Here is a 19,263-nt window from a genome sequence, read left to right on the forward strand (position 1 = left end):
CGGTAGGCCATCTGGGAAGATAGCGCCCGTTCACACGCGGTTATTTTAAACTATAGATCACTTGTTTAAAACCCAGTCACGACAAATGTGAATAACATATGCCGAAGCTCGAAAAAGAGCGGTCGTAACTCGCAGAAGCGAAACTTTTTTCTGTTAAATTTAAAGTAATTATTTATGCCGCCGTTCGGACAAAAGATATAATCGCAGGCGCAAGAAAACTTTTAAAACCTTGACCACGGGTGACTGACATTAAAATCGCACGCTGCTTTCACGGCCCAATCAGGTGCCGTTGTATAACTGAACCGACTTTCCATTTCTTTACCGAGGCAGAAAATGAAAATAATATAACTACCTCATTCATGTGTATTTGCATAACTAATTTGTGCAAACCTAACTAATTAAAAGGATAGTGTGGATTATTTAGTCACCCATGTGTGAAAATAAATAAATACAATGTAATTTAATTCAAAATTACAAGTTTGTTATTTTTCTCCGGCAATTCAAAGGAAGTATTTAAAGTATTTACACATTATAGTTTCGAAACGTCGCGAACTCGGCCCATGTTAAGGTCGTTGATATGTGGCAATTTTCTCATTTCGAAGAGAAGCTAAACCTTGACCTACGAATAAAAATTTCATTTCGTCACTCACGCGCGCTACGCGCTGAGATACGATTTATACAGCGCTCGCTTATAAACAAGTGTGACTAACCCTCTTTAATTCATCGTATGAGGCCTGCGAGACTCATTTTCCTTCATAAAAATATTCTTAGTGAGCATTCTCGGACTACAGTTCAGTTGCTGGATGTAAAGTAGCTTTAAAATTGACCTACATTACTAGTACGGTCAAATTAACTCAAATTTCACTAAAGTCAGGAACTAATTCTAAGGACTAATAAAATCACTACGGATTGTTTTGTATGGGCTAAAAATCGAACTTTATACAATCGTTACTAAATTCACCCCCCCGGAAAGGGGTGAAATCGGCTGAAAATAATGTAATGGTTGTAACTAAGAAGAGAAAAAAGGTGTACTCGGTGCAATTTGGCGTACGTTTTACAACACTTATATCTAAATTCGCACGTGTTATTTATGTTAATTTAAGCTACGGAACAGGTAAAAAAAAAAAACAACATACAAAAAAATCTATTTTGGCCATTGCGGGTCTGGGGAAAGTAATGTACTCGGTGCGAATTGAGTAAATAATTAGAAAAAATATCTAAATCCAATGTCAAATTCGCACCAGGGTGCGACACCCGGAAAGTAGTTTTTCATGTTTTACTGTCGTTGTACTTCGGGGGAAATTTTAATACTATTGGAAATTGATGCAATCATATTCATTTGATTTTATTTACATTCGCACCCCATAAAAAATTGGCATTTTTATACGGAACATGCAGTTTTGTAATCAAGTACCAAAATCGTAGAGCAATAAATACACAGAAGCGACAAGCGCGTGATTAGTGGCAAGAGAAGGAACGCGCGTAGATGCACCGACGAAGCACGGCTCTTGAGGCACGAGTAGTGGCATGTACCTACTGCAAAAATAGTATGATTTTTTTTTCTTTTATACTACGTCGGTGGCAAACAAGCATACGGCCCGCCTGATGGTAAGCAGTATCCGTAGCCTATGTACGCCTGCAACTCCAGAGGAGTTACATGCGCGTTGCCGACCCTAACCCCCTCCCGCCCCTCGTTGAGCTCTGGCAACCTTACTCACCGGCAGGAACACAACACTATGAGTAGGGTCTAGTGTTATTTGGCTGCGATTTTCTGTAAGGTGGAGGTACTTCCCCAGTTGGGCTCTGCTCTAGATCTGGAATGACATCCGCTGTGCTGTGCCCTACCACACAGAGCGAGATGACATTCACAATGCCCATACCTCTCGTAAAAGGTTTCTGAGTATGCAGACAGACAGTCAACAAATTAAATACAGGTACGCTCAATGTTTGTTAAATTCGAAAAATCGCATTTTTCCATAGACTTACGAAAACGTTAGACTACTTAGTTCACTCAATGATTGTTTAAAACAATAGTTCCGTTTTAATGCCAGAAGAAAGATTTGTGCTCGTTGCCCGTCAAAAGTGTCAAACAAACTGTCTCGGAACAATCGCTGCGCGTAGGGTTTGAGATCCGGATATCCGAAATATCCGGATATCCGTCAACTATAAGATCCGGATCTAGCGGGTCATAAGATCCGGATATTACGGATCCGTTAAATATGGTTATTGACCTATAACCGAAACAATTTTCTAATGAAATTTATGAATAATTTTGTCATTTAAATATAGTATTTTCATATATTTAAGCAATTCAAATACTAACAGCACATCAATTTTGATAAGTACATCATGTCACGCAGTAACTTTATACAATGAATGCGAATGTTGCTTAATGCAAACATTAGATCATTGGATATCCTGATGACTTGGGGCTATAGGCTCAAAACAAAAGCGACCAAGGCTAGGATAGTAGAGTAGGAAGGAGAGAAAATTGGTCTGATAATCAACCACTAGAATATCTCCAAATGAATAGGGCTAAGATGGTCGGCTCTTTATCATTTGTCATGAAGGGCATAGTGACAAGTGATAAAAATACAACCATGCTGCCACCGCAGATCGAAAAGAAAAGACCTACCTAAAGTAATCGGGAAGAGGAGATAGATGTTCGAATCCAAAATGCCCTAAGATGCTCAGCAGCGCTTCACCGAGTTCTAGTATCCAAGCTGATCAGTAGACTGTCCATGATTCAAGTCTATAAGACAATAATTAGATTTTGATGAATGGCATCGGTAAGACACTTGGACTCTGAATCAGAAAAAAAAGAACGAGTTCTTAGTTAAGAAGACGAAATTCTGGCGGTATATTCTGGGACCTATCAGAGATGAAGATAGAGAAGATGAAAGCGTAGGAAAAATAGGGAGCTAGAGTAGCTAGTTGCGGCACCCAATATAATTAACGAGATTATAGCCGCACGACTTCGCAGGCTTGGTCACTTGGAGTGGACGGGAGAGAATCGGGCTGTGAGAAGATAGGAGCGATGTAGCCCTAAAACGCCCTCGGAGTATCCAACTAGTGTGGAGTGGTGCAGAATAGAGCAGAGTGACGTTGTACTTGTGTCAAAGGCCAAGATTCTTTTTGGGTCACTGATTTAATTTAATTTATTTATTTAAGAAATAAACAGTCTTTTATAGTTATATATGGCACAGGAACTTTTCTTAAAACTAGACTTACAGTTTCCTTAATGAAAATATTTTAACATCATGCTTATTAAGTAGTTTCTACATAGTAAAACAGAGCTATTTGTGCGCGCAAAAACAAAAAACAAACAAAAGAAAAGAAAAATTATGAGAATAAAAACATAAGAGCATTATAACAACCTTATGGTATTGTTTACAAACTGAAATCTCAAGGATTTATTATCTATTAATAAAGAAATTATAAAAAGCAGTAACATCTAATACTGAGATTATTTCTTTATAGCGCCAATCTAAACATTTGGGTTATGAATTATTACACTGCATAGATAGTGTTTTAAATCTATTAAGTTTCTCACAGAAAATATCAAGGCTTAGAAATTTTTCGTTGTACAACCTGCACGCCCTTCTAACAAAACTATTTCTTGCGTAAGCAGTCCGACTACGGGGGATGTAAAAGAGGATTTTTTTCCTGCAAGCACGTTCACAACGTCGAGGGACTCTGAAGGAAAGTAAATGTAGTAAAAACGGAGCATCAATAATATTATTAATAATTTTGATCCAGTGAAGTAAGTAAGTATTGCTTTCATAGTTAGTATTTCATGACGAATGAACACGAGGTGAGGCATTGGATGTATTTCCAACTATGCACCAGCTAATCCAGATATAAACCCTCCTTATTAAGTACGGTTTTAGAGATAACATTATGTTAGCTATTATAATAATCAAGTAATCATTTAAAATTGGTTGAGATAATATCATTGTATTAAAACATAGTTAAAAACGTTATTTCTGTGTTATCTAAATCCGTTTATTCGGATATTTATTTTGGTGGATATTCGAATAATTAGAATATCACAATATTCTAATTGCAAACCCTACATATAGTAGTGACACCCAGTAGTGACACAAATAGGTAATGTAAATACTGCGAGGAGGATCTTGTTTAGGAAATAATCGGACAGACAGACGGACATGACGAATCTATAAGGGTTCCGTTTTTTGCCATTTGGCTACGGAACCCTAAAAACAGAGCGATCGAGTATATTCCTTCAACAGGATGCTCTCTTACAGCATATAAAAAGGGCTTAACAGACCCACATTGGGACCAATTTACCTGAATAGCGACCCACAAATGCTAGATTCTTGCAACTAGGCTTGGCGAAAGAAAAATGATGGACCAGCGTACACCTCTTTGTAGAAAACCCTTCCTGATGCTAGTCTCAGCTGCAAGGAGCTATTGTCTTGCAAGTGCAAAGAACGCTGTACAGGGTGTGGGTGAGTAAAACACGGATTTAAATACACTATGCTTTGCGCATGCGAAGGTGCATGCTCTGGGATAAAATAACACGTAAAAAAAAAATGTTTAATTAGTGTGTAACTTTAATTAGCTAGATCCGGAGTAAATTACAACAAAACGATCTCAGTATTCTTAATTTTGATAATAATACTTTTATCGAAAATATTACTTTACTATAAATATCGTTCAGCAAGTTACCTTTACTTAAACATCATTTGCCTTGCAAATTGTATTGAAACAGCCATCCGACTCTTGGTGGTGTCATCCGGTATGGAACAAAAATAGTGTAATTTGCTTGTTTATAAACCGATTTTCAAAATTTTAATGGAATTACTAATGTAGCATTCATATCTTGATACAATGTTTTCCTGTAAAGTTACTAGTAAAGTTGATGAAAACAAAAAACGGATTTTTTTTCGGGAAAATTTAAATAAAACTTAAAATTTCTCGCAAACTATGGTACTTACAAGGTCAAATGTATAAACGATATTGTAGCGCATTTAATTTTGCTTTTTATGACACCCCACACAAGCTTACATGTGATATACTTTCTGTGGTATACGCAATATTCTGAACACGGCACCGGCCATTTTGATGACGTCATAACTGGTGACTTAACCACGTTAGAAACTGTCGTATATCATTTTTTTATACAATCAAACACATTTGAATAAGTAGTCGATAAAGCGGTCAAACACCGATAGATTATTAATATGTTGTAACATGACATCACTATTTTTGATCTCACATAGACAATTTACGCACAAACTTGCATTTCATTTTTGGTCGCACTTTTGAAGTTTGACAGTCGTTCTTGATATCCTATTTCTATGTATCCGATCCGAAAAATTGTCGGATATTGCAAACCCTAGCTGCGCGATGCACTATCTCCCCGCCCCGCGCGCCCCGCGCCGTGTGCGGCAACCACCTTCGCTTGCAGTCCGTTGCGATTAATTCTATTTACTTTTTGAGAAACTTCCGGTAAAAAAAATCTATTTTTTATTTAGTGCAAATGTAGTGTCTTTAGATAAGTACCGTTTTTAAAATTTTCACGTCTCTCTTAATTTCCCCCGAAGCACAATGTACAAAATAATTAAAAATACATGTTCCATAATTTGCCCAGGCGTGCAAAGTTAACTGAATGTTTATAATGCTTTAAAAAGCTTAACTTGAGATTGCACCAACCGACTGACTTATCCTCGAGCCGCAATCGAAAAAAAAATTTTTTTTAGGGTATCATACATTGCACATCTTTTTAATTAAGATGTACTATGCACCAAGGTGTTCTCTATACACTACTTAGCTTGAACCCAATAGCTTTTAATTTACTCCAAAATTACGGCACTTTATAGTTTATACCTAAAATTTAACGGTCTTCCGTACATAATAGAAACGGTGCAACTCGGGGGAAATAATCTAGTTGCGCCATCTAACGAATCCAAAAAAAGCACGACTACACGACTTACTTCCATACTTTTTGTTAACTTGACTATACTATACCGACAGATGTGTAGGTATAAGTAGATGTAGTGCGCGTGAGTTTGTTCTGGCGTAGCGCGCGAGATGGCGCTGCGTCCTGCGCGCGAGGCCCTCGTGTGCGCTTGTTGCGCCATGGAGCTCGCTTTACGCAACCAGGGCGTTCACCCCGGAAGGCGTTTTCCTCGCAGTTTCTTTAGCAGTGTGTTACTGTGGTGATCGCGTGACTCGCTAGCGTGTGGAGTAGGTACCTACTAGAATTAATGCATCTTGCGGCCGGATCTCAGCCACTCAGAGCTGCACAAACCTAATTCCTTTATCGCACGAGACAAATATGTTGAAGATGCGCTAATGTTTGCTTTTAGTTGCAAGCGCACTATGCACTGCCGTAATGGTAAGAGCTGTTTACTTGCAGCCGAATCGTTCTCAGACTACTTTAGCGTTACGGCTGCTGCTCACGCGTCATGCAGACATTTTAAACGCGTGGCCACAAACGTTTTGTGAGGAATGTCTCCACGAAACAGTTTATTTTCGTTCGCGTTTTCGCAGCGTCATTAAGTTGCGTGGTGTCATTAACAGCTGAGTGACCGACTTATTTGTATTTCCTGCAAATACTCTTAGTCATTGAGGCCATCAAAACAGCTACAGGTTTTACTTGTAAAAGTAGTTAAAGATGAGGGCAAAGCACTCAAAGTTAATATATAAATAAAAACTAGATACCTTTCCTAACTCATACTTACTTTAGTGCGTTATGTAATGCAGCCTTTTTCTTATACTTGTAGATGTATTTTACCAAATAGTTTATCTATTACTAAGTCATCTTTTTCCGTGTTTGCTTGCAACACTATCGCTGAATTAGATGGGAACCGTAAACAGGGAACAAAAATATAAAATTTTCCGTTCATTCTGGCTTCGTAACGCATATTTGTAGCTAGGTTAACGTGCATGTGGAAATTCGTTTTAGTATTTTGGTCTCGTGGAAATTTCATAACGCATGTAACCGAGCAGAGAGGTGAGCTTTAAACAATACGTTTTATATTCATAATGTGGGTTACGATCTCTGCTAAAACTTATTAACTTTTGGAACCTGTAATACTTTTGACTCTCGATATAATCTATGAATAGTTCTAAACGCATCACTTTTGTTTATTATTAAACCCATTGAAGTGGATATTGTTTGTCATCTTTCATACAAAAACCTTAGAACAGCGCTCCTTTCACTTTTTGTGTAGTCCAAAAATTACGAAAATATTCGTTTCTACAAAATACTAATCATGCTAAACAAAATAAATGTTTAGTTATTAATGTGACACACACCGCGGAAAGTAGAAATCCTATTCAAATTGCATAAACTGCGTTGCAACCAGCCACGCTATCGGCGCTCTCGGAGTTCACTTACATGAGTGTCACCAACACGACTTCTAAGGGTGTCGAATACTTAGCCTTTTCATCGGCATCGACATTTACGTAACCCCTTTAGACGTTCTGTAGCTCCGATGTGGCGTCAGTCTAGTCATTGCAAAAGAAACCTAGTGCGTTTAGTTTAAAGCTTAATCTTGATTGAAATGGTCTCAACAATTACGAGTTTGCGAGTATTATATTGATGTAAGCAATGACATTGCCGTGTCGTAGCGCCTTACGTAAAGATGCGACTGCGCGGCCCCCTTGCGAAAGCGATCCTCGCGTGTAAGCTAACCGCTAAAGATGCAACTGTCTAACTATGCTAACTGGACATCAAGTGTTCAGAATAAAGAAAAAGCATGATAATTACTATTTGTTTTCTGTGACTATTTATTGTATTTTCGTAGCCTCTACACGGTAGCGATGGGCTGAAGAAAAAACGTTAACATAAAGTGTTTAGTAGTAGTAGTAGTAGTGTAGTAAAAAGAAACATAAAACAGGAAAAAACACACATCATTTGTACCATGGCGAACTTATCCCTTTCAGAGATCTCTTCCAGCTAACCTTTGGGCAATTGAGTGTTTATTTTAATTACTACGATTTGGTATGAAATCTATGTATGTAGTTTTTTTAAATCCTTTTTCTTCCTTTTTTTACGTAAAAAACGAAAACACTTGATTTTTTCAATTCATCTAACTAATACCACATTATATACGATATATTTTTGTAGGACTGTAAGCATATGGTGAAAATTATTATTATATTTCCTTCAAACATATATAATATTGCCTACCTACATGATAATCATGGTTGCTTGCCACTGACGAGATTGCGTCTCCTTGAAACAATTTAATGTCAGTACACTGCGCCGATTATTCCACTTTTAATATGTAGTCGTGTAACAATAAATCAATTAACCTAATTTGCTGATATTTATCTGCACCTGTCAGTGACATTACAATCTCGTTTAGGTGCGTCGCGACGCGTTAGTGAGTTTTATCTACTTCGCTGAAAATCAACTAAATATGGATAATACCTTCTGGTATTAACACATCATACATTACTGAACAGCTCTCTATTGCCCACATAATCTTTGGCGTGGGACATGTTATTGATATCTAATCACATACAAATCCACTGCCCATTTCTGCCAACTTCGAAAAACCCAAGCTTTTTTAGCGCATGTGAAATGACGACCCGATTCATTAAAAAAAATAGGGAATCATTCTATTTTATAGGTTCGACGTATACTAGAAGGTGTAGAAGTTCCAAGATAAACGTGTCGTATGTCTGAACTGTACTGGGTCTGAACTTTTTGTGTGACTAATTTCATTAAAATTCATTAATTCGCTTTAGTGTCTTTGAGTAGCACGTAAGTCCCTACATACCTACAAAAAAATCGAAACGACATAGAAGTAAATTGAAATTACATATGTGCAAGTTACGAAAAGTTTCATAAAGTTCTAGAGAACATCACAAATGTCATGAAATTTCCATTCACATACAGTCTCTGAAATTATTTCATCTGATAATTTCACAATTTTGGAAACTTCCGACGGTACATCAGTCATTGCAATAGTATCTGAAGACGAGCGGTCGCCGCTTGTGTATTGTTCGAGGTTACACAACCTTCACTTCAAGTGCTAATAAATTAAAACATCTTTAATACATTCGTCCCGGATAAGCAAGGGCAAAGAACTTTTACATAACCGCGTTACGTGCCGGTGAGAGGCAATGTCAGCCATTGTAACCGTGCTATCATTATGACGAGTAAGCACATTTCACTATACAACGGCTTTTGTTTCTAAAAAACACAATAGTAACTTTGTAACAAACGGTGTTCGGATTATAAAAACATAGCGACCAATATTTCAAAACTGAAGAGCAGGTACGAATGAATCAGTTCGGTTGGCTCTATAAGCTTCGAGCGCATCCGAACTTTAAATACTGCTGTCGATTTACTTTTATTGTATCTTATTACTTGCTATGCAATTCACTCGCTTTAATTTAAGTACGAGAGAGATGCATCGATTTTTATTAGAAAGCTATTTCCAACTTCAATAATCTTATTTTAATCTGGATTTGAACTTTATATATAATCTTGTTATGCAACGGTTATGAATATGGTCTGTCAGCTGTCAACAGCGATCATATACAATATACATAACATAACCGTTTTATAAAAAAAAATATTTGAATGCCTTCTGTTATTATGTTGTTGCTTTCTATGGCGACGTTAATAACTATGCTGGTGCGGCATACATATTTTCCGTCTCCTGAGTACGAAATCGTGTGTTCCGATTTTAAATATATATGTCTAAACAACAAACAAAACCAATTATCTATAAACGTAGCAAGACTCTACGAAAGTCTACGTGCGTAGCAGCTACGGAAAATTACCCGATTATGTTTAAATGTTCGCATGCTAGCGCGTGTTCACAACCATTGCAGCAAACACAGCAATCTCGTTCGGATCAAGGTCCCACTAACTAATACCTGAAATTGGTCTTTTGTTTCGTCGTACGGTGTAGTTGCGGTGTACTCGTATGTGCCAAAAAGAGGTCAATGAACAGCCTCGACGTTTCTACACATCAAACTACACACCATAAAGTCATTAATCACATCAACTTGCTCTATTAATTAGGATACTATCCGTTGAGGATTAAAGTTCAAAATGCTATTTAGCCTTTGCCAATAGAAGGCCCTCTATCTTGTGGTTAGTACTACGCGATGCGTACAGTCGGTTGTCGTAGGTCGCTCTTCGGCAGCGATGCAAATTCGACCTAATCGCGGAGTTGTTTTGACTAATTTTGCTTAATCGATGCTTGACGGTTGAGGCTTGTTAGGATGGATAGGATGGTTGGCAGTGACGGTCGAAATGTTATTTTGTTTATCGTTCGCGCGCGTTCTTGACAGCGAAAAAGTGAAAACGGCTGTGGTGGTTGGGTTGTGAAACTAGGCGCGAGCGCCGGGGCCCGCGCGTCACGAGCGCTGCACCGGGTTATATAACATGTGTGCTGCGGCCATTCGTAGCGTTAGAGAGGCACCACACTTAATGTAGGATTTCGATACCAGCCCTATTACAACGTTTCACTAGCTTGTGAAGTATATTGAACTGAACAAGACTAAGTACTCAAAGAACTAATACTTAAGATACCGTTTCTGATATTCAATTTAATTCAACACTATTAAAAAAATGGTAAAATGTACATATTACACTGCAGTATTAAAATTCAGTAGAGTACAGGTGCAATAAGATTTTGGCAATTCCTATGATATACTTGGAGCTTGTTACATTAGTAGTGGCTAAGTATATTTATTTATACTTTATTGATCATTTATAACAATCACGAAGCACCAGCCAACAGAAAATACATGCACATTTACTACCTCCAGACGTCTTCAAATAACTATTTCTTCTAATTGCAAATGTGGGCGAGTCCGTGATTTTAATAGATTATTTTCTAGGAAAAATTATGTTGTTTGACATTCACGATACTAAGAGATTATTTTTTATTGCAGTTTCAATTCATAGTAGCAGTACAACATAACATTTCCATTATCATTGCCACCACTCATGCAAATCCTACGCGAGCAAGCGGGTCACACTGATATGGAAACCCTATTGATATTATATACTTTCCGAACATAATTTACCGACCGTATTAATAATATTTCCAATTACAATATATACATAATGGATATATACCACCGCCTACAATCTTTTCTGCTTTGCCCTAAGGTTGACTGGTAGAGAATGCCTCATGGCATTAAGTTCGCCTTTTGTACATTAAGTTTTTCCTTTTGTGCAATAAAGTTTTAATTAAATAAATAAATATACAGAGGATTACTGTAACTAACGTAAATCTAAAATAGGACATCTAATATTAATTGCTATTGGGTGAAGGAAAACATTGTGAAGAAACCACCGTACTTCTGCAAAGTTTACCAAAGGCGTGTGTTAATTCTACTATCCGCATTAAACCTGTCACAGACGGAGCAATAATAAATGTATATTAATATACCGTCAGATACCGACAGATACCATCATCATCAACATCATCATGTCAGCCTCTTATCGCCCACTGCTGAGCATAGGCCTCAGATACCGACAGATATCAAGTCTTATAGTATCACACACGCCAACGATACCAAGATATACACGGTACCCGTGAGCATTGCGAGAGATTTTAACAGTATATTCCTGATCATATCTAAAGACTAAAATGTCCTATATTTTTTTTGGTATTTGCCTATTGGTATTTCAGAGTCAAATCCACTTACAAAAAAAACATATATTTTTGGTTACTAAGTGCAAAAAGGCTTTTTGATGGCGATGTTACCACTATGGGACCTACTCCAAATATTCTTATTGATGATGTCTAAAACTGACAATTAACACTTTGCATAAAATATGTTTCCAAAGAAAGTTCAAATTCTTTTTGAGTTACTGTTTTACAAATAGCGTTTACATTTTATGTAAAATACATACAAAAAATCTAAAAACAAACAAAAAAAATATTTTTGTGAAATTGACCTAAACTCATATAACATTTTTTCCTTCTTTTGTCCTTAGAAATGGTTAAAATATCACTGTCTAGCACCTACATTGTGAGAGAGACAAAATATATCGTAAGTAATGTACCGAGCTATAATCGCAAGTTATCTGAAGATGTCTTGATGAAAGAAATCGTAAGATACCAAAATATACATTATATCTTCGTGTGAGGACTCTGTCAAATGGTACATAAAATATCATAAGATGCCTTGCTAAATCTTTTGGTATATTATCGCTCCGTCTGTGACGGTCTTTAGGCTAGCGTGTGCACTTTAGACTAACGTGATGTTTGATTACCTGTTGTAAAATCCACGAATCAATTAACAGTCATTGACATGCCGGTGAATCAACATTTAACAAGAACAATTGAAAAATATGCTTCAATACAACCCCAATTATCTAAGTAATACCTGAATCAATGTTCAATGCTTGTAAGTCTATGGTGAATGTACTCATAGTAGTTGGGTTTTGGCAACGCGAGTCGCCTAATTGTTAGTCACATCACGGATGCCAATGACATCGAACTATTGTGCATTGTGGCATTCAACGAAAGCCTATTACGCTTTGCGAAAGCATTTTGAATAGGGAAGCGTCCGATCGGCATGTCGACGGCTAAATCGGACGATATAATTTGTATCTGCTTCATGTTTATTAGTCAGGTTTTATGTAAATATTTTGTCGCAGTATCAAAGTAAAGTAGTTGAAATAACATTGAGCTACCTACTATAGGAATACCTATTTAAATATAGGAGTGTGATCGAAAATTCGTTTATTCTAATGAAAAGCGAGTGTTGTTTTGCAAAATATAAGGGAGAATTTGATCGAATTGATCCCTAGCTATAAATCGTATAACATGAGCAATATTACTTATGTCGGCAACATTGTCGCACAATAACACTTGTACACCGAGAATTATTCCTGGTATTTATTTTAAGATCAACAAGGTTCCTAAATGTGAATAATAAAATCTTTAGTTTCTGGTATTGATATTCAAATACGGATAATCTTTAATGCGAAAGTAACTCTGTCTGTCTGTCTGTTGCCTCTTTACGCTTAAGCCGCTGAACTGATTTAGATCAAATTAGGATGAAGATAGTTTGAGGCCCGGGGAAGGACATAGGATAGTTTTTATGATTGAATCGTCATTCCACGCAGACGAATTCGCGGCAGGAGCTAGTGATGTTATAAGCAAGTAAATATAAACCACATCAATAATAGAAAAGATTTTGTTTTATACGTGTAAGAAATATGCATTATATATTAATTCATTATTTCTTGTATTCTACAGTAACAACAGAGTACCTATGTAGAGTCTGTATGGAAAGAGAAGAGTCGTGGAATGGGCCAAATACATTCCACGACTCTTCTCTTTCCGAACAGACTCTATCTACATATTTATATTAGTAACTACTGATTTTTATGTATGTAGGTATGCATAGTTTATTGTACTGTTTTAATTCACCTTGGGTTTATTGAGATTTCCGACAAAATTGCGTGGTGCTAAATTCAACATGAAAATATACCTATGTTGGGGTAATACGTAACAATACGAGTGCGTTCTTATTTAGCCAACCAACGATAAATTTGCCTGGTAAAAGTGCAAAGTGTTAACGTTAGCGACATATTACTCAAGACAACAATTTGCTTAGTAAACCTTGGACGGTATTTAATAAAGGAAAGTTAAATATAACAGCATTAAATGGAGAGTAAGCATTTAAAATACAAGGTGTAGTGTAATTACGTACAATATACATAGGTAGGTAGACTCATTATTTGGAATCGCATTGTCAAGCTGTTTACTTGCGTCAGGTCGTTCACCTCGTTATCGTGCAACACGACGAATTTTCAATTGTCACCAGGCACTGGCCTTTGCGGAAACATCACAATAATATTCAGTTTATCGGTCAGGCGTTTCGCGTTCGTGATGACGTCATAGGTGAGCCCTAGTGTGGCTATCAGGCCTAAATCACGTAGCAATTTTCAATTGTTTCGAACCCCAACTGAGCCAACATCTAAGTGGGTTACAACTTAGGTCAGTGTTCGGTTCACCAGAGTACTCAAATAAAAACTTGTATGTTTAGATTAGCAAGTGAACAACATTTCGAATTTTAAATTATAACTGAACTTTAAAATGTGTACACTAGTCAATAGAAGTTGATAATGTAATTAATTACTTGTTACGATTTCGTGTTTTTCTTAATGCACATTGCACATCACAAGTACCAATCTCGTTTTTCTATTAAGGGTTGTTCGTAATTGGTTTAGCTAGTGGATAAATTGCTTAATAAGTTAATGTATAGCCTTTTCTGCGGTGCCTGTGAAAGGAAAGATGAGAAATTATACCTCATATTTCTGTAGTCTGTAGTTAATTTGTATTTATAATTACATTATTTTATTGACAATAACAAAATACATAATGGATATATACAGATGATTACTATAACTAGCTTATATCTAAAATAGGCCCTTGAGGCATTGTACCAAGGATGCTGGCGGCATTTCCTCGTTGTATCGCAATACTGATACGTTGTGCGAGGAAGCCGCCAGCTCTTCGGTCACCAGTTACGTCAACCAATATTTGTATTATTATTATTCACTTATAAATATGGTGTCGAGTCAAACTTTATCCCTAGATGAATTCGTCTTGTCAATACATAAACGGGTATTTCTACAACTAACATTTTTTTTTAATATTTCGGAAACTATTAGATTGTTTGTAAAAATATGCCTATGTCGGCGGCGTACTAAGGTGGTAAAGACATGGTTGAAGACGGCTATACTTGAATTTTTAGAGAAATAATTTTTATACAATTATACAAAAATGGTTGAATATTTTTTAAATATTTATACATGTCATATTATACTATAGCTATATGCCTAAATGATAAAAAATAAGGCTAAATAAATTGAACTAGATACTTTTAAATGGAGAACAACCACATTTGATTTAAATATGTTTAATTAGTTCTCATGTTTATCGCTCTAGTCGATCAATATGTTTGTCATAATTAGCCAACCGTGTTGATAGATTGCAAGATTAATGCTATCCATAAGGCAGGTCATTCAACGCGAATGGAACAGTCTGCACGGCGGGCCGTGTGAAATAAACAGTCGATATCACACTGTGATCGATATGACCCAATACTAAACTGATAACAAATGAGAACCGAAAACGTTCCCCTTACAATATTGCGAAACTTGTTTACATAGAACTTGTCGTATAATATATTTCTTTCTGTTTATACTAGATAATGACATTTCATGTCATTTTTCTCACAGACCTTCCCTAATGCGTATTCGCTAACACCTCTTATGTTCATACATACTTTTTACTTTCATTGAAGTTACTCGAGGATTTTTAAGCATTCTACATCTCTATAACTCCGTATGTATTATATTAAAAATAAATATTAAAATAAAATAAAATATTAAATTATATCCACATTTATGTAATATATATGTTATTATTTAATCCACAAATAAAATAAAATAATATCTACAGTTTTTATATGCCTCATTCAGTGGGGCCATATTTCTTCAGAAATGAACATGATACACTGCCAAACGACGGGCTTCCTGTTTTTCGATACTAAATGGGTTACGCGTCGCTTTCTCCCGTTCCACGGATAGTACATATTGTTGCGTCAATGTTTCGAGTGGCCTGTTTGTATAGGAACATCCGTGCAGGCATAAAAGAGCGTAACTCACCGGCAGTTCTAACGAACCATGCTTCATTTTTAACTAGCGAAGCAGAATAGTTAACCCAGTTTCGATGGGCGCACGCTAATTTTACCGCGATACCTGACTGGCGGGACGCAGCGGTCACCGGCCGAGGATGTCAGTCTTATTAATAGTTAATACCATATTTCAATTTCCATTGACCCGTTTTGTTGGAAAAACGTGATGGATGGCTGCAGCGCGCGTGGGTATCTTTGTAACTTATCTACATAGTTCAACAAACCTTTTCACAACTACTTAGCTAGTAGGTACTAGTGCACAGAAATTTATGAATTTAGGTATCTACTCATATCGTTTTCAATCATCAAACGCGGTTCAAAATAACAGTTCCGATTAAAATTTCATTATTCAGATTCATGGATAGGCAACCACAATCGCGGTCGATGCGAATGAACTCAGTTTTAATGTAATCCAACACCGAAGTGTGCCATCGGCCCGCCTAACCTTTCAGACAAAACCGACGGCCGCTCAACTAGATTATGTTGTTGTCATGATGTACAGTGTACAGCCAGCACGGCCTAGCGTCGAATCATCGCGGCCATTGCGTACGTTCGATCATTAAAATAACAACTTGTATTGATTTTATTGCATTGCGGGTACTTCGAGTTGTAAACAGTACCGACAAGGCTGTATTACGAAAGATCTGCTCGTATAATCGTGTCTTTGGAATATCACGGTTTTCACGCAACTGATCCATGCATTTTTATATTGTTATAATTATAACGCGTTAAGTTAATCAAATGGAACAGAGAAACAAAATTGGATGTTAATAAAGTTATGAGCATCATCCGGATGGATGGCGTCGGGAGCGGAGCGCGCACTCCGGCGCAGCTGACCTAGTTCCACGCCTCGGCCACACACGCCGCGCCCGCGCACCGGCATCACCATATGCCAACTGCAAACGACCCATCCTAACACAGAACACTTACCACCAACTTTTTAATACCAAAGAAATCTTTTTCGGCAGTTCAACGACCTCGCTATCGAAATCCGCACTCGCGCGCGTGTGTGCGCGCTCAGATAAAAAAGTGAAACAAAAACTTTTATAGTAACGGTGAATAAGTACCAGAGCGAGATGACTATATTTCGGTGGCGTACTCGTCGAGCGTAAGGTCGACTACGAAAAACACTGACGCAATTTTTACAGCGTACGTAATTGAGGACTGACGGCGCCGGCGGTGTGTGCGTGCGCGTCGAGAGCGACGCCCGCGTCCGAAACGGAGGCGGAATATTTAGGTGAAAGTGTTTCGAATTTCGACATGACGACATTCGCGCGCAGTCGTTATCGTGACTTTGCCGAATCGAGAGGTTCGGGGAGCGCGAGCTCGGACTACCGGCTACCCTCGCGTTTGCTCCACAGGAAGTGCGCCGGCCGAATGCTGAACCCAGTGCTTATTGAAAAACTATGCTGAGAGTTGGTGTGTCCAAAAATTTTCGGAGACGTAAATTAAAAAGGTGATCGGTGTATTCGGAGCTGATTCGAGGGATGCTCGCGGAGCCCTAGCTGCGCAAGCTGGGGCCGGACGAGGCGCGCGCCGCCTCCGCGCACACGCACCGACTGCACAACATGACTTCCACAATGGGTAAATATTGCATTTTCACACATTATCCTTTAAATTCTGTGTTTTATTTTGCGACATTTTTAACCCATATTTGTAAAATGCAATGCGAATTTGTAACCTTTTTTTAAATAAATATACACTTACTATCATCACATATAAAGGCTTTAGTAAATATAGATTTAAATAACGATGCAACCGAGAAAGATGCAGTTCGTAGTTTCGTAGCAAGTGCTACGCGCAGTGCTACGGACTCCGTGCAGTTCTACTCGTAGATACCCTCGTACGCTTTCAAACCAAAGTTTCAAACCAAAATTAAAGACGTTATGTATATAATAAATTACGTTTGTTCATATAAAATATAAATGAACAAATTAGTTACTTGTTTATTTCTGAGAACTTGACACAGATTTTAGTTTCTTTACATTGCACAAACATTACGATTTCTTCGCGTTGTTGTGAGGAGTTCATATTTTAACTGTATCAATTCTACTACAAAAATTTTTTACAGATGTTACTAGTTCTTAGTATTTGTCTGTTTTATTATAGTTATATATAACAAAATAATATTTAATATATATATAACATTGTTTTTTTGTGTCATCCAAATGTTATTATTATAATTAGTATATTTAATATCGTTTGATACATAGAGTACAAGTACAGTATATACAGTACATACATAAACAAATAATTCCAAAAAATACAATCATTTCTTTTGTACCTTTTTCGTTCTGATTTGTTGTAAGAGTTCAGGTGCCTTCATGGTAATTACTTTTTTAGTTTTTTGTATACTTCCTTAAAATAAATCTTACGTTAAAAATATAATACGAACCATATGGAACAGTAACATTTAAAGATGGCTCTGTGATCTCTAAAAGTTAACTTATTCCTTAAATAAGGCAAACAGTCACTCTGTGTGGGGCACGTATACAATGTAGGCATTGAATTCTCCACTGTCAACTATCAGGAACGGGAAAGACAAACGAGCTCCCAAAGCACTATAGGTAAAAATACCCATTTATTTTAATATATGTTTAATACACGACAAAATACATCGCATAGTTTATATGTACATGTACCCATGAGACTTTCTGTAAGACCCATGTCTTACAGAAATTTATGTTTTGTTTTTTTGTTCACAAAAGGTATTCGTATGACCCACTATGGCACAAGCCAAAACCATATTCATCACTTTTGCTATTCCTGAGGATACCCAGTATAAATATTCAAAACCATTTTGCTGCAATAAAAAGTTTGCAGAGCCGTGTTTTGTGTACAAATGTACTTGGTGTAAACTGCTAATCGTATGATCACTTTTGCATCAATTCAATTCAATTCAAATATACTTTATTCATGTAGGCCTAGCAACAAGCACTTATGAATAGTAAGACAGTATTACATATAATTATCTTAATCTAATTATCAGAGCAATTTATTGATGTTGTAAATATTATTCCATATATAATACTAATGAATATAATTCATAGATCAAATTTAATACTAAAACTTTCACAAAATACAGTCATACAAAAAAAAATGTATATAAAATACTAGTCTAGATTGTTTCTAGAATAAATTCTAAATGTCAAACAAATATAATAAAAACAACAAAGGAAATACATGCATTGGAATATCCATTTCATCATCATTATTCAAATATAATCCGCAAAACTTGATTTCGCAATACCAGGATTGTGCAAAAACAATAAATCGCTCTCTGTTCTAAAACAGATTGGGGCAAACCGTTCTCCATTGCAAAACAAAAGATAGCTCCTCGAGCAGTAACCGTGACATTCCCGAATCGTCTCGTGGATCGTGATCGTGACTGCGTAACCGTTACTCTATGACCGACAACACTTTTACTTTCGCTACAATATGGCCACCCCTTTGTCTATGGTCTATGACTGGATGAGGTCGACGACCGTCCGCCATTTTGGCGTTGCCGAAATACGTTTTTTACGCTCACTTTCCAATAGTGAAAGCGAAAAAGGTACAGAATGTCACTGCTTCCTTTCAATGTATTGTAGTGGGAGG

General features: G+C 36.9%; 1 protein-coding gene across 2 annotated transcripts in view; it reads left to right on the forward strand.

Moving 5' to 3' along the window:
- Positions 1-19,263, forward strand: part of LOC133523866 (hormone receptor 4) — a 62,252-nt gene that overhangs the window by 13,335 nt on the left and 29,654 nt on the right. The window contains exon 1 of one of the 2 annotated variants that reach the window (XM_061859632.1): positions 16,751-17,250. The exons of the other annotated variant lie outside the window; for it this stretch is intronic. Within the exon in view, the coding sequence (XP_061715616.1) occupies positions 17,235-17,250 (16 nt within the window). The 5' untranslated portion in view covers positions 16,751-17,234. Of the gene's footprint in view, positions 1-16,750; positions 17,251-19,263 lie in introns of those variants that run through there. 2 annotated transcript variants of the gene reach the window in all.

Source organism: Cydia pomonella, chromosome 1, assembly GCF_033807575.1.
Source record: "Cydia pomonella isolate Wapato2018A chromosome 1, ilCydPomo1, whole genome shotgun sequence".
NCBI lineage: Eukaryota > Metazoa > Arthropoda > Insecta > Lepidoptera > Tortricidae > Cydia > Cydia pomonella.